Here is a 12,028-nt window from a genome sequence, read left to right on the forward strand (position 1 = left end):
GACGCAGAGAGAACCAGAGGGGGCTTGTTTACCCCCTGGGAGCACCTCCGCTCTCAGCATCCCATCGGTGGCAACCCGCGTCCGCGCAGCGTCCTCTAAATCCACGCGGGCGGGCAGCCGGGAGCGCGCATCCACCATCGGGACCCCGGCTCTGGACCCGCGGGGTCCCCGCAGCGCCGCGCTCCGCGCAGGACGACGCGCGGGCGGCACAGTGCGCGGGGGCGGCGGGGCATGCGCAGCGCGGGGGCTGCCGGCGGGGAGGTGCGGAGCGCGGAGCGCGGCTCTGCCTCCCGGCTGCCCGTAGCCGGTTGCCAAGCAGTTATCATTGTTTCTGTGACGATTGCAGAGGCTGTTGCTAATTGAAGGAGCCCCCACAGCATCCTTCTCTCTCTGCTCCTGCTTTGATTTTAGAGGCTCAAGGGGGAAGCCAGCTTAGACTAGGGATTTTTTTTTTAATTTTCTATTTTTATGTATTTATTTTTTATTTTTTTTTTGCTTTGCTGTTTTTATACATTGCATTTGTGGGGGTGGGAAATTTCTCAGCTGGTGATTAAGTGATGGACTAGTTACTCATCCCTCCAGTCTTTGTGTGTGTGTGTGTGTGTGTGTGCGCGTGTATGTCTGAGCACACGCAGACCAGCTCACACTCACTCACTCACACACACACACGCTCACTATTCAAATCCTGTTTGCCACTGCAGTGGGCACAAATAGGTGAGCATGACTACAGCCAAGGAGCAAAATGCATCAGGGAAACAAGCCCAACAGCAGGATCAGGTAACGCTTCTTTTCCTCAATTTCAAACAGATACGGATTTGCATTGTATAGCTCTGTGTTTCTTGTCTGATTTTGGAATTTTATTTTATTTTGGTGTGCGTTCCTAAAATTGCCAACTGAGTCACCAGTCAGTGGCAGGAGGGAAGCGCTGTGCATCTGGGCTCAAGGTCTGCTGTCGGTGTGCGTGGAGGCTTGGGGGGTTGGGGGGGGGGCTGAATTGTGCTATTTTTATCTGACTGCACCTCTTCCTCCAGGATGCAGAGCTTTGCTCCGTATCTCGGTCCCTCTGTGCATGTGTGGGGCAGAGTGCTGGGACAGAGGCCCCTTCTCACTGCAGGAGGGTTATGGTCACTCTGCAGGCGGATGTAACAATGCAAAAGTGGGGTTCGGCTCTTGACTTTGTTCAGCGCTCTCAGGGATTTTGGGGGGATGACATTTCCTTGGAGGGATGCCCCAGTACAGCATGTGCTATCGGTGGGTGATGGGGGCCACGAGGAGGTATAGCTCCCATGGACCTGATGGAAAACTGCAAACTGCAGTGCTTACACCGTATCTGAACTCAAGTCCTTTTTCTGTCTTACTTTGGGTGCCCTTTGTGTTTCTATAGGGGCAGAAAAGTTAAAGACTTTATTTCCTCTGCCATGCCTGTTTGTTTGGCTTTTTTTTTCTTTTCTTTTTTTTTTTTTTTTGAGAGAGAGCATTCCTATTTAACTGCACTTAACCCGGACAGGGTGAAGTCAAAACTTTCCCTGTCCAAAAAAAAAAAAAAAAAAAAAAAAAAAAAAAAAAAAAAAAAAAAAAACTAGCAGGAAAAAAAAAAGTGACACATCATCAGCTGTAATTGGTAGGCACGGTCAGAGGTGGTGACATAAGGGACAGCAAAGGTGCACCGGAGTCCCAGTGTCCCCCCACTGCCTGCAGGAGCACAGAGCATCTGCATCTCCCCTTCGTCCTTCCCCAAACACTGGAAGTTCTCTGCTTTCATCTTTGGTTAGGACAGCATGGGAGGATAATTTAAACAGATCTCTCAGGGCACAAATTGATTCTTAAAATAGTTCCTCCTGACTTCGTGGGCTGAGAGCCTCGCACATCAGTTATATATGTGTATGGTTTTTGGACTGGATCTTTTTAGGGAAATAACAAAAGGAAAAGCGTGGGAATTCTTGGGCACCCTCACACTACAAGCAGCATCACAAATTCTCCATTGGCATGGCGACATTTCACTAATGGCCAAACAGGCTCAAGGGTTCTGTTGTAACGAGAAGAAAGCAACTTTGGTACAGAGGGTGAAGAAACAATGGCTCCATCTGATCTCACCTCTGCTGTGCCCCACCACTCCTTGAATACCGATCTCCGTCTCTGTGTGCTGCTGCTTGCAGTCAGTCTGGCTGTGTTTCTGGGAGGAAGGAGTGAACAGCAGCCTTTGCTGAACAAAGAGGGCTTCTGCAAGCCGTGTGGAAGTGCTGGGTTTGGTAACTCAAGGAGCACGGCTCGGTTGCCCTTTATAAAGGAGCACAGCTTTTATTGCAAGTGGTGTTACCTCTCAAATGCCATCTTACTACTGACTTGCCACTGCTTTGCTACTTCGCTCTTCCCCTGTGAAGTACAAAATGTCCGGAATGGGTCTCTAGTATTACACAAAATCTCGACTGAATGTATTCTATAAGTGATTGAGTTGCAATTATAACCATATGGTATTCTTAAATAGTCTGAAAGTACATACTCTTCTCAGCTCTGCCCCAGCATGAGTATGAAATAGAGTTATCAGGCATATATAAATATCAATGATATTGATGAATATTAATGTTTGAGTCTGCAAGCGACTTTGCTCGCTCCTGTATTTTTTTTTGTTTCTTTTCATGGTATGTTATTAGTAAAATGGTTTTTGCAGTGGGATGTTGAATCTAATCTGTGTCCATTGATTTCTGTGCACTTTTATCTTCTAACACCAAACGCAGATCTAAACCTTTATTCTATTTGAAATAGTTCGTAACTGAAAAAAAGGCTCTATCCAAATTCTATTTCTAGCTGAAAATTGGCTTCTGTATTTCAAGGATCGCCGAAGTTCTTTTCTTGCATAAAAATGGTCAAGAAATTGAAAAGTGTCACTGGGAGAAAACTGAACACAAAGTGCTGGTCTGTAGAGGACTGAGGCTTCAGAAGCAGCTGCTGCTGTCATAGAGGGATTGTGAGCATCCCTTTTCAGTATCCCTCACTCTGACATCCTTGGGATCCAAAGGCAGGGAAGTGACACATTGGTTGTGTCCTACCACATTAACCCAAACAGAAACTGGGCACAAAAAGATGCTATAGGAACAGGGTGGGGAGAGTTTAAAATACATCTGCAGAAGCACTGTGGGCATAAGTTAAAAATTTAATCCGGAGCCATGTGTTCATGCAGAAATGAAGGCATGCTCTGCCCTGAGATTTGCAAATATAGTGATACTTAGAAGGTGATTAGGATATGGAGATAAGCAATGCACTGTCTAACCTGTTTGAAGCCAGGGAATAAGCATCCCTTTCTCCCCTTTGTTACTTAAAAGCATTTCTGTAGCTTCCTTCTGATAAGCAACACTGCCCACCTGCAAACCAGTTAAACTATTCGGAATTTTAATCATTTATCTCCATACTGCTCTATTTCACGGTGCTGAACTTTAAGTCTTCTGGGCATCACGAGCAGAAAACATCCTGTAAGATGTGTAATCAGGTCTCCTGCAGTCAAATTGGGATTGCTTGCTGAAGATGTAAGTTGGATGCAGCCACCTCTGTATGCTTTGATGTTTTTTGCAACAGCTGAGGTTTTCTTGTTCAAGTGGTTGGAGATGTATGCAGTGCATTGTGCAGTGATTATATTTGGCTTTCTGCTCTATCAAGTGCTCGGAAGTCCCTAGAAAACCCTGCAGGCACTAATAGGCTTGGGATCATACTGAAGAGGACTCCTGAATCTTGGTCTCAGTCTTGGGAATTGTTAGCTGGCCTGCTTTCAATGGTATATTCACCGCTTTTCCATTAGAAAGAAAATGACAACAGGTCGATTACAGAGTAAGTGTGCTGTGGTAATTTGTGCCTGCTGAAGTGTTTGTGCTCTAGCATGGGTCTCAACATTTGTTTGGGTCTAATCTGATTCATATCTAAATTTAACCCAGTTCTTCTTACTTTTAATGGTCTTTGGGAATGCAAGTAGCTCTACAGTCATACATAAAAATAAGGAAGTGTTTTTTGTTTTTTGTTTTTTTTCTTTTTTTATGAAATGTGGTGGAAGGCACAGTGCTACAAATGAGACTTTTAAGCATTTGGAAAAATGAGTCAGCATATAAAACATAACGGGATCGCAGATTATCAAAGAACACCTTTTATGAAATGTATTCAAGGGATGATGGGTTAATTTTATCCTTGCACTCTCAGAATAAACGATTGTTCCCGTTTCTTTCCTTTCAGAGAAAAGAACTGTCATAGACTTGGAGGGAGCAATATCCTGCTCCAAAATGTGCTCATGTCCCAGGCAACATTGTTAATGATCGTTTGTATGCAACTCTGTGTACAAGGCCAAATATTAAGTAAGGAGCCAAAATAGCTCAATGACTGCCTGTTATTGAAGTGGGCTCTGTGGAGGAGTAGCATCAGATCAATAGAACAGTTCTGCCTATTAACTGTCATTAAGATAATCAATTTTGAACTTTACAGAACAGATGAAAATCCAAATGATAGGTGTTTTAAAATGGAGAGAGAACACATTTGCCTTGGAAAACCTAGGCCAGGCTCAGGGATAAAAGGATGGAAAGATGAATATTTCATGCTCCTAATGTTCTCCTGCCACTCTGTACTTCACAGAAATAGCCTGTAGTACGTTGCAAAGTGAGTACAGTTGGAGTATCTAATATACTATGCTAAAACTTGTCCAAATAGGACAAGAAGTGTACATTGTACAGGCTTTTTCCATAGATACTTACAATTCAGGTCATTCTGGAATTCTGGTAGCAAGGGGATTCCATTTCTGTGTGCCCCATTGTCTTCCCTCAAGGTCATAAATAGCTTCAGCCATTGGGATCTAAGTCCTGTGCTGCCAGTTCATTCCCAGAGCAGATTAAACTCAAAGATACGTTTGTGCTTAGATTAGGAAATTTTGTAGAACCGTGAGGGTGAGAAAAACGGTACTGAGGTCCAAAAGCTTGTATTATACAGATCTTCAAGAGGGAGTTATTTCAAGCCAGTTCTAGACCATTGTGGATGCCAACTGTTGATTGAATAGTGCCTTCTCATTTAGCTTCATCCAAAAGGAAGCCAGTGAGGCATGACTTAAGTCTTTCCAGATCTGCTCTATTCATCTGAGGTCTGTCCAACAACTCAGGGTATCTGGGTGCCCAGTATCTTGGTTAGTTCAGGCTTTATCTGAAAGGCTGCAACAATCCTGATTCTCTGTGAATCTAAAGCCTCCTTACATCATGTGAACAGTACAAATCGGCTCCAAAGAGTGCAGGATCTCTCCATGTCATAAACAGGCTGTACTGCAGGGTAGGTTCAGGCACATATTATAACTGTGAATTTTATCTGTTGAAATAGGGAATGGACTTCGCCCTTCTATTTTTCAGTAGCATCTCCAGCATATGCTAGACCAAAAAGAGCCAATAGTGAATCCTCTATGTTTTAAGGGTTTGAGATATTGCATTCTAAGTTTGTGTTCAGAAGCAAACCAAGCCCCGAATGCATTACAAGAGAGCTCTGATTTATGGTGCCATTAGCTGGCATAGTCCCAGTTCCCACTGCAGTGCCCCAGTGGCATAAAATCCATGGAGAATAATTGAGGAGCACTGTGACATACCTCTGTGCTACCTAGACTCGACAGGAAAGAGCTTGGCCTGGGGCTGTTGAACAGGTGAGAGTGAGTCTCCCAGGAGATGAGCTAATTTAGCATATTATCTCAGTGACTTGTGATAGCAAAATTCCTGCATTCTTGGCTAGAACTGAAAACTGTCATATCCCAAAGGTGAGTCCCTGCTCTTGAGCATCACTCTTTCTTGCTGATTTGCTGCAGTATTCTGGCTTTGATTATTATAGCTGTGTAGAAACCACAGAGCAGTGTCCACTTGTGGAAGGTGTCTGGCAAAGAGGAAAGAAGGAGGAGAAACCTAACTTGTGACTTGTGTGGAAAACCAAGTTGTTGGGCACGATTTGTTTTAATGGAAGTGTTTAGTATGAGATGTTGAATGGAAGTCTTTAGTATTAGATGCTGAAGTGCATAATTTTTTTAAGGCATAATTTTGTTGATACGAAACAATACCATTGTTTCCTGATAACAATTCTGTAAATTACATATCTTACTGTAGACTCAGCAGAGGTTTTCTTCAGGAAGTTGTAGAGATATTTTGTATTTCATTCTGTTAATGATATCTGCTCTATTTCTCAAGAGATTAAATTTCCGTAATTGTGCTCTGAGAACGTTGTATTCAAGAACATGAAATTGCATCACATTGGCAGTCTTTTCAAGCCGTTAATTTTCTGTGAGGAATGCAGGCAGCTGAGAAATGGGGAGAAGGAGACAGAGATGGAAAGGGACAAGTTTGGCATAATGGTGATATCTCAGAAGGAGAACACTGTAAGTAGAGCTTTTTTGGTGTTCAGTACTGAGATGGAAGTTCTTCTGGAGGGTCTCAAATGTGTCAAAATGGCATTGTGGCTGTTGAGCTATAGTGGCAACTTCAAAGGTATGATGTATTCCATAGGATTGAAGCATTCAATGGGATGCTTGAGATTGTGTCAACTTTGAACTGTAGCTACTGCTTGACAGGTCAAGTGGAGACTACCCATGGGATGTGCTCAGCCACTTGTCCTTGGGACAGTATTGGTTGAGTGCTGCTCTCTCCATTCCTGACATAGAGATGTCCCTGTTCATTGCAGGAGAGTTGAACTAGATGACCCTCAAGGGTCCCTACCAAATACCAAACGATTCTGTGGTTCTATGATATCTTATGTTGTAGTCTTTCTCATTAAGTCTTTCTTTTGCTGATGGGTTAAGACAGAATAATTTCTCTGTAGTTGTTCATTTATCTCGAATTTAGGAGATTGGGATTGAACTCAACAAGAAAAACGTTTTTTATTTCCAGCTCTTACCATAGACCATTCCATGCTTCAGTTCAGTTGTGGACCATTAGCAGTGCTATTCATTGCTACAGTTATTTTGTGAACAATGTTTTTACTTGCTTTCAGTTCTTATGCCTTTAATACAGCTTCCTTGTGACTTCACAATGCAGTACATTGTCACAAATCATGGTCACTTTGGATGATGTGAGAAAAGTTATTTTTTTTAAATGATGTAGAGTACAGTAGTATTTGTTATGTACTTGATCTGTATGTTTTGTATTCCAGTCTTCTGTTCTTTTGTCCCTTCTGTTTTCTTTCTTTCATACTGTCTTTTGTCCTTCTGTCTTCCTTCTCTGATTCTAAGGTGAGATCTAAGTAGGTGAAACAGATTCAGAGAAGGGCGAATGCTGGCAGCAGCAGAACAGGAAAGCTGAGCTCGCCTCTTCTCCAAAGGGCTGCTGCAGATATGGAGAAGCACTGACTGCAGAAATGAGAGGAAGGAGGGGAGCACTTTCAGCATGTTTTCAAAGCCTTTCTAGAGCATAACTTTGGAGAGGGAACTATATTTGAAAGTGATCAAGAATGGAAGGCTGAGTTAATATCAATTTCTGATTAACAAACCAAGTCTGAATGGGATTATCAGGTGGCTGTGAGGGATGGTACAGCGGTCAGAGCATGGGATTTAGTGCTTGTTGTGCTGCAGACTTCCCTTATGGCTCTGAGCAGGAGTGTTAGACATAGGGCCATGGTGACAGTCAGCAGCTTCTTGTCTCCTGTTACCTTATGTTGAAAAGAAAAGCACAGTCTCCTGATATGAGGTTCTGAGATACTATAGTAACTCAGGCTGCCCAAGTGAGTACTTGAGATATCACAGAGATGCTGTAATGTGATGGAAAGAGCAGCAAGGCCCTAGGCTGCTGCAGGTGAGGAGTCCTGGCTCCACCCCTTCTGATCACTCAGGTGCATTGCATGCAGCTGAGCTCCCCTGGGTTGGCCCTGCCTTCCCACCAGGTGCTCAATTGCTGGTTCAGGCCATGACTTACCATTTCCACTACCGATGCACTCCTTGGTGTTTAGAGAAAGTATGGCAAGAGTCATAGGAGATCCTGAAAGTTAAAACTCATTCTGAAGCATCAGATATGAATAAGAATTTCAGCAGGAAGAGATCAAGAATAAAGGTAAGTCCTAGCAAGACTTTGAGTAGTTGTAAGCAGACTTGCAAATGAGAGAGAAAGTACAGAGAATTTTGGGATTGCATCTGATTCTGAGATTTTGGGAACTTGAAACAATTTTCAACTTTGAGGTAAGATACAGAACTTTCAGTTCTCTCTTGCATAATGCAGAAAGACCTTTTCTGAGAAGGAGCGATTCAATATATATATATATATTTTTTTTTTCCAGTAGGAATACTGTGGTGTAATTAGGAGCCCAAAGAGATGAAATGGGAAAGTGAGTAAAGGGATCATGATGAGCCAGGGATATGTGAGGTCAAGGATAAAAACAAAACCTTTTAGAAGAGGAAGGCAGATGGGTGAGAGAAGCAGGCTGAAGTTCAGGGTTCACAAGGCTGATGGAGCAGCCCTTCCTGAAAGTCAGGCTGAGGCTCTGACAAAAATTGGGAACGTTGTGGAGAGAGCTGTTGGGCAGGGTTAGAACAATTAGTAGCACATCTCACAGGGAGGTGATGGCAGCAGCAGTGACATGGGGAGGAGAATTAGGGAAGATCATGTTGTGTAGGGTTGGGGTGATGGTCCTTGGTATGCCCATTGCGTTGGACATACTACTTAATAGCGTAGTAACTGAAGCCTCTGCCTTCTATTCCATCATGTGGGAGGATATAGTGGGAAGGAAACAGCAGCTGGCTTTGCCAGAAGAGAAGATCTCTGGGGGAACAAGAGGAAGAAAACGGTTAAACAAAAAAGGGCTTAAACAGGAAAGGGCTCTACTTTCCTTATTCTCCCTCATATAACCTATCCTTGGGTGTCCTGATTGTCTGTGCTGTTACTGCTGCTGGAGTAAAGCTTTTTTGATAGAGAACCTGTGTGCTGGATGATGTATGGCATCGGTCTAGCAATGTATGGCTATTAGTATTATGAGATACAGTTTTGTGATCAGAACTGCAGGTGGAAACTGCAGATAGAGCATTTCTCAGAGTGGGATTTGTCCTAGCCTGCTGGACAACATCTGGTCACAGGTGCACAACGAGGACTCTGGTTTGAGATCTTCTCTTGTTCAACACTCCTGCAGTGCCAGCATCATGGCCATGCCTCCAGGCTCCTCCAGCAGCCATGGTGGGAGAGGCTGGAGAGAGAACAAGGCACTCTCTATGTCTGAAGACTCAGCTGTTGGTTGTGCTGTGTTTTTTGTTTTTTATTAACCCTTCTGCTTAGCTCCTTACCTCTATCAGCCTGAAAAACAAATGGCTGTTGTTTTTGTTATTTATAAAACTAACAGAGGCAGAACTCAAAGTGAATTTCATCTAAAGGCTGACAGTGCCTTGACGAAAGTATCTTATATTACTGCTGAACTGCTGCTGAGCCTGAAATTGGGGAGATAATAAGCCTTCAACAGAAGCAATTAGTCTGCAGTTTTTGACTCCATTACCTTCACTTATGTTTGTAGCAGATATTTAAGGCTTAGTTGTAGTATGCTATTTTCAGAAGTGAATTCATAACTTACACATTAACTTATTGCTAATTTAGCTTGTCAGAGGTGCCTTAATAAACATGTATTTGGGGGAGAGGTGAATGTATACAGTGGCACGTTATTTGGTGTATGTTTTGGGTCTTTAATTTAGCTTAATTGCATACTGTGGCCAACCTCTCAACTCCTTCTGGGCAGAGTTTAAGGGAGTATGCTATTTAACGTAATGCTCATTATGTTAAGTTGTAACCCGCCTTGAGTACACTGACAATCTCGCACTTTTGTCTTTCCATTTTCATGACCAGGAGGAAACAAGTTATTTTTAAGTGCATATGCAGCATTTTGTGACTCCCTGTAGAGAGAAACTCAAGGTCTTGGAAGGCAAACTTGTGGCCAAATAACCCATGTTCAAATGAGAGAAGGAAGAAACATGTAATCATTTACTAGCTGTGTAAAACTAACTGCACTGTAGATGACATAACCTGAGGGAGGTAGTAAGCAAAAACTTCAGGCTCTTTTTTGTTTTGAGACATTGTGGTACTGGATTAATGGAATTGCTCAAAGTGGGAGCAATTTTTGAAATATTTCTTGCATTTCAATTTCTGCCGCTGCCGTGAGTGTAGTAAGTGTTGGCTGCTCCTTGTGTTATGGGAAATTTGTATCTAAACTGTGTTTCTGCTACTGAAGCAACCCGGACGCTTCACAGTTTAGTAGAATCTAACAACACTGGGAGCCTTCTTTTTCATATTTTAATGTCCCAGTATGTCTACTGTAAAAGTCCATTTACAAACATTGCTGAGAATGCTGATCTATTGAATATGATGAGTGTTTGAGATTAATCTTGGTGAAATTAATCTGTGGAGGATTCAATTACGTTAAATTGAACTCTTTTCTGTGTTCTGTCCCTTGTAAAGTGTAATACATGGGTTTACATGGATTATATTGATGCTTGACATTGCTGTTGCAAGTCATGTTATCGTTACAAGTTTTATTCTCGCGCTCCAACCTAAAAGGGACTGGTAAAACAAAGAACAGTTTGGGAACGTAAGGAACAGGAAAATTTAAGGAGTTACCGTATACGTACCTGAGAAAATTTACCTTTCTACCTACAACATCTTTAAGGTTTTAAGGTTGACAGTAAGTAAACAGATTGCCTTTTTCTTTATCCTGGGCTTGCTGGTTTCATCCTGTTCTCAGCCCCCTAACAGGGACGTAGCAGTGAACCTAGGCATGCTCTTCTCCTCTCTTGGTCTATGCCACTGTCTGTGCTTCTCCTTCTACCTTATATACTTGTAAGGGGAGGAGCCCACCCAAAAAGGAACAACATTTGTTAGGCAGACTGGTCACTAGTCCAAGTGCAACTCTCTCATCTTGACCCTGGTATTTCATGCAGAGAAAGCAATATGAAGGGCTGTCAAAAGAGCTGGGCACATCCCCAGAGGTAGTTTGCCCAGTATCCTGTAGAAAACTGAGGCTTTAAACCTGCAAATGCAATCAAGTTGTAACTAGCAGTTTTATTCCACACACCCCACTCTATTTTTCACGTGGCTTTTATCATAGAAAGAACTGAATGTTTTAAGTGGCTCTTCTTTGCATGTTTCTCACAATTGGGAAAAATACTTCCTTATGAAGTCAAATTTCTCTTAAGGAAATTGACTTTGGGCTTAGGACCACACCTAAATCGGGCCACGTTTGCACTGTGGACCAAGGTTGCAGATTTCTTCATTGGTTGTTTCAGAAGATTTATTGGAGCATCTGTTAGCTCACATCCTCTTGTTTGTGGGAAAAATACTGTTCACATTAGTCTTCTCCTGACGTGGAGGTGGGAGGTGATTGGAACACCCATGGAGGCCGGGGCTGTAGGTCTCCTGCCACTATGACGGCTGGTATTTTTCTTACACGTTTCTGTAGGTTCCTAGAAATTCCTGTAGTTTCTTATAAATTTGAAAACTTCTTTGGCCAGTTAGCATCTGGGTGGGTCAGTAAATAAATTGTTGTCCTGTATCCTATGGCAGAAGAGAGAAATTTTTTTGCTTTTCAGTGGCCTAGTGTGAATTCCAGAAAGACTGCAGTGATCGATAGCACACAGCCTGTGTCACAGGCAGAGCCCAGATTTAAAGTTTTCAGTGTTCAAGTGTACAGGGCCTTGCTGTATATTAGAGGTGTTTGAAATTATGGTGTATTGTTTCTTTGCTGTAAAACGCAGTCCATCCATGAACAGCTATTTCTACTAAATCTCCTAACTTTAAATATTCTGGGAGACATTTCAAATCCACACTGAAAGTGGTTGGGCCATAAATGTAATTTTGTTTAAAAAATTAAATATTTACATTAAAGAATTTGAATATCTACATCAACATGAGTAATCAAAATGGTCTTAAAGTGATATATGAAAGGATGGAGAATTACCAAAGAAAGCTCATTGTTCTAAACATTGTTTTCTGCAAACAGAATATGCTTCCTTATTTTTTTTTTGTTTGTTTGTTCTTGTGGGTTTAAATACCTGATAATTGAGATGTTTTGTCCTGAT

The 12,028-nt window shown here is 42.4% G+C and overlaps 1 protein-coding gene across 3 annotated transcripts in view; it reads left to right on the forward strand.

The window, feature by feature from the left end:
* Positions 1 to 12,028, forward strand: part of DPP6 (dipeptidyl peptidase like 6) — a 461,031-nt gene that overhangs the window by 222,941 nt on the left and 226,062 nt on the right. Inside the window, exon 1 of one of the 3 annotated variants that reach the window (XM_021388075.1) lies at positions 328 to 777. The exons of the other annotated variants lie outside the window; for them this stretch is intronic. Coding sequence (XP_021243750.1) covers positions 721 to 777 — 57 coding nt within the window. The 5' untranslated portion in view covers positions 328 to 720. Of the gene's footprint in view, positions 1 to 327; positions 778 to 12,028 lie in introns of those variants that run through there. 3 annotated transcript variants of the gene reach the window in all.

This window comes from Numida meleagris, chromosome 2 (assembly GCF_002078875.1).
Source record: "Numida meleagris isolate 19003 breed g44 Domestic line chromosome 2, NumMel1.0, whole genome shotgun sequence".
In the NCBI taxonomy this organism is placed as follows: Eukaryota; Metazoa; Chordata; class Aves; order Galliformes; family Numididae; genus Numida; species Numida meleagris.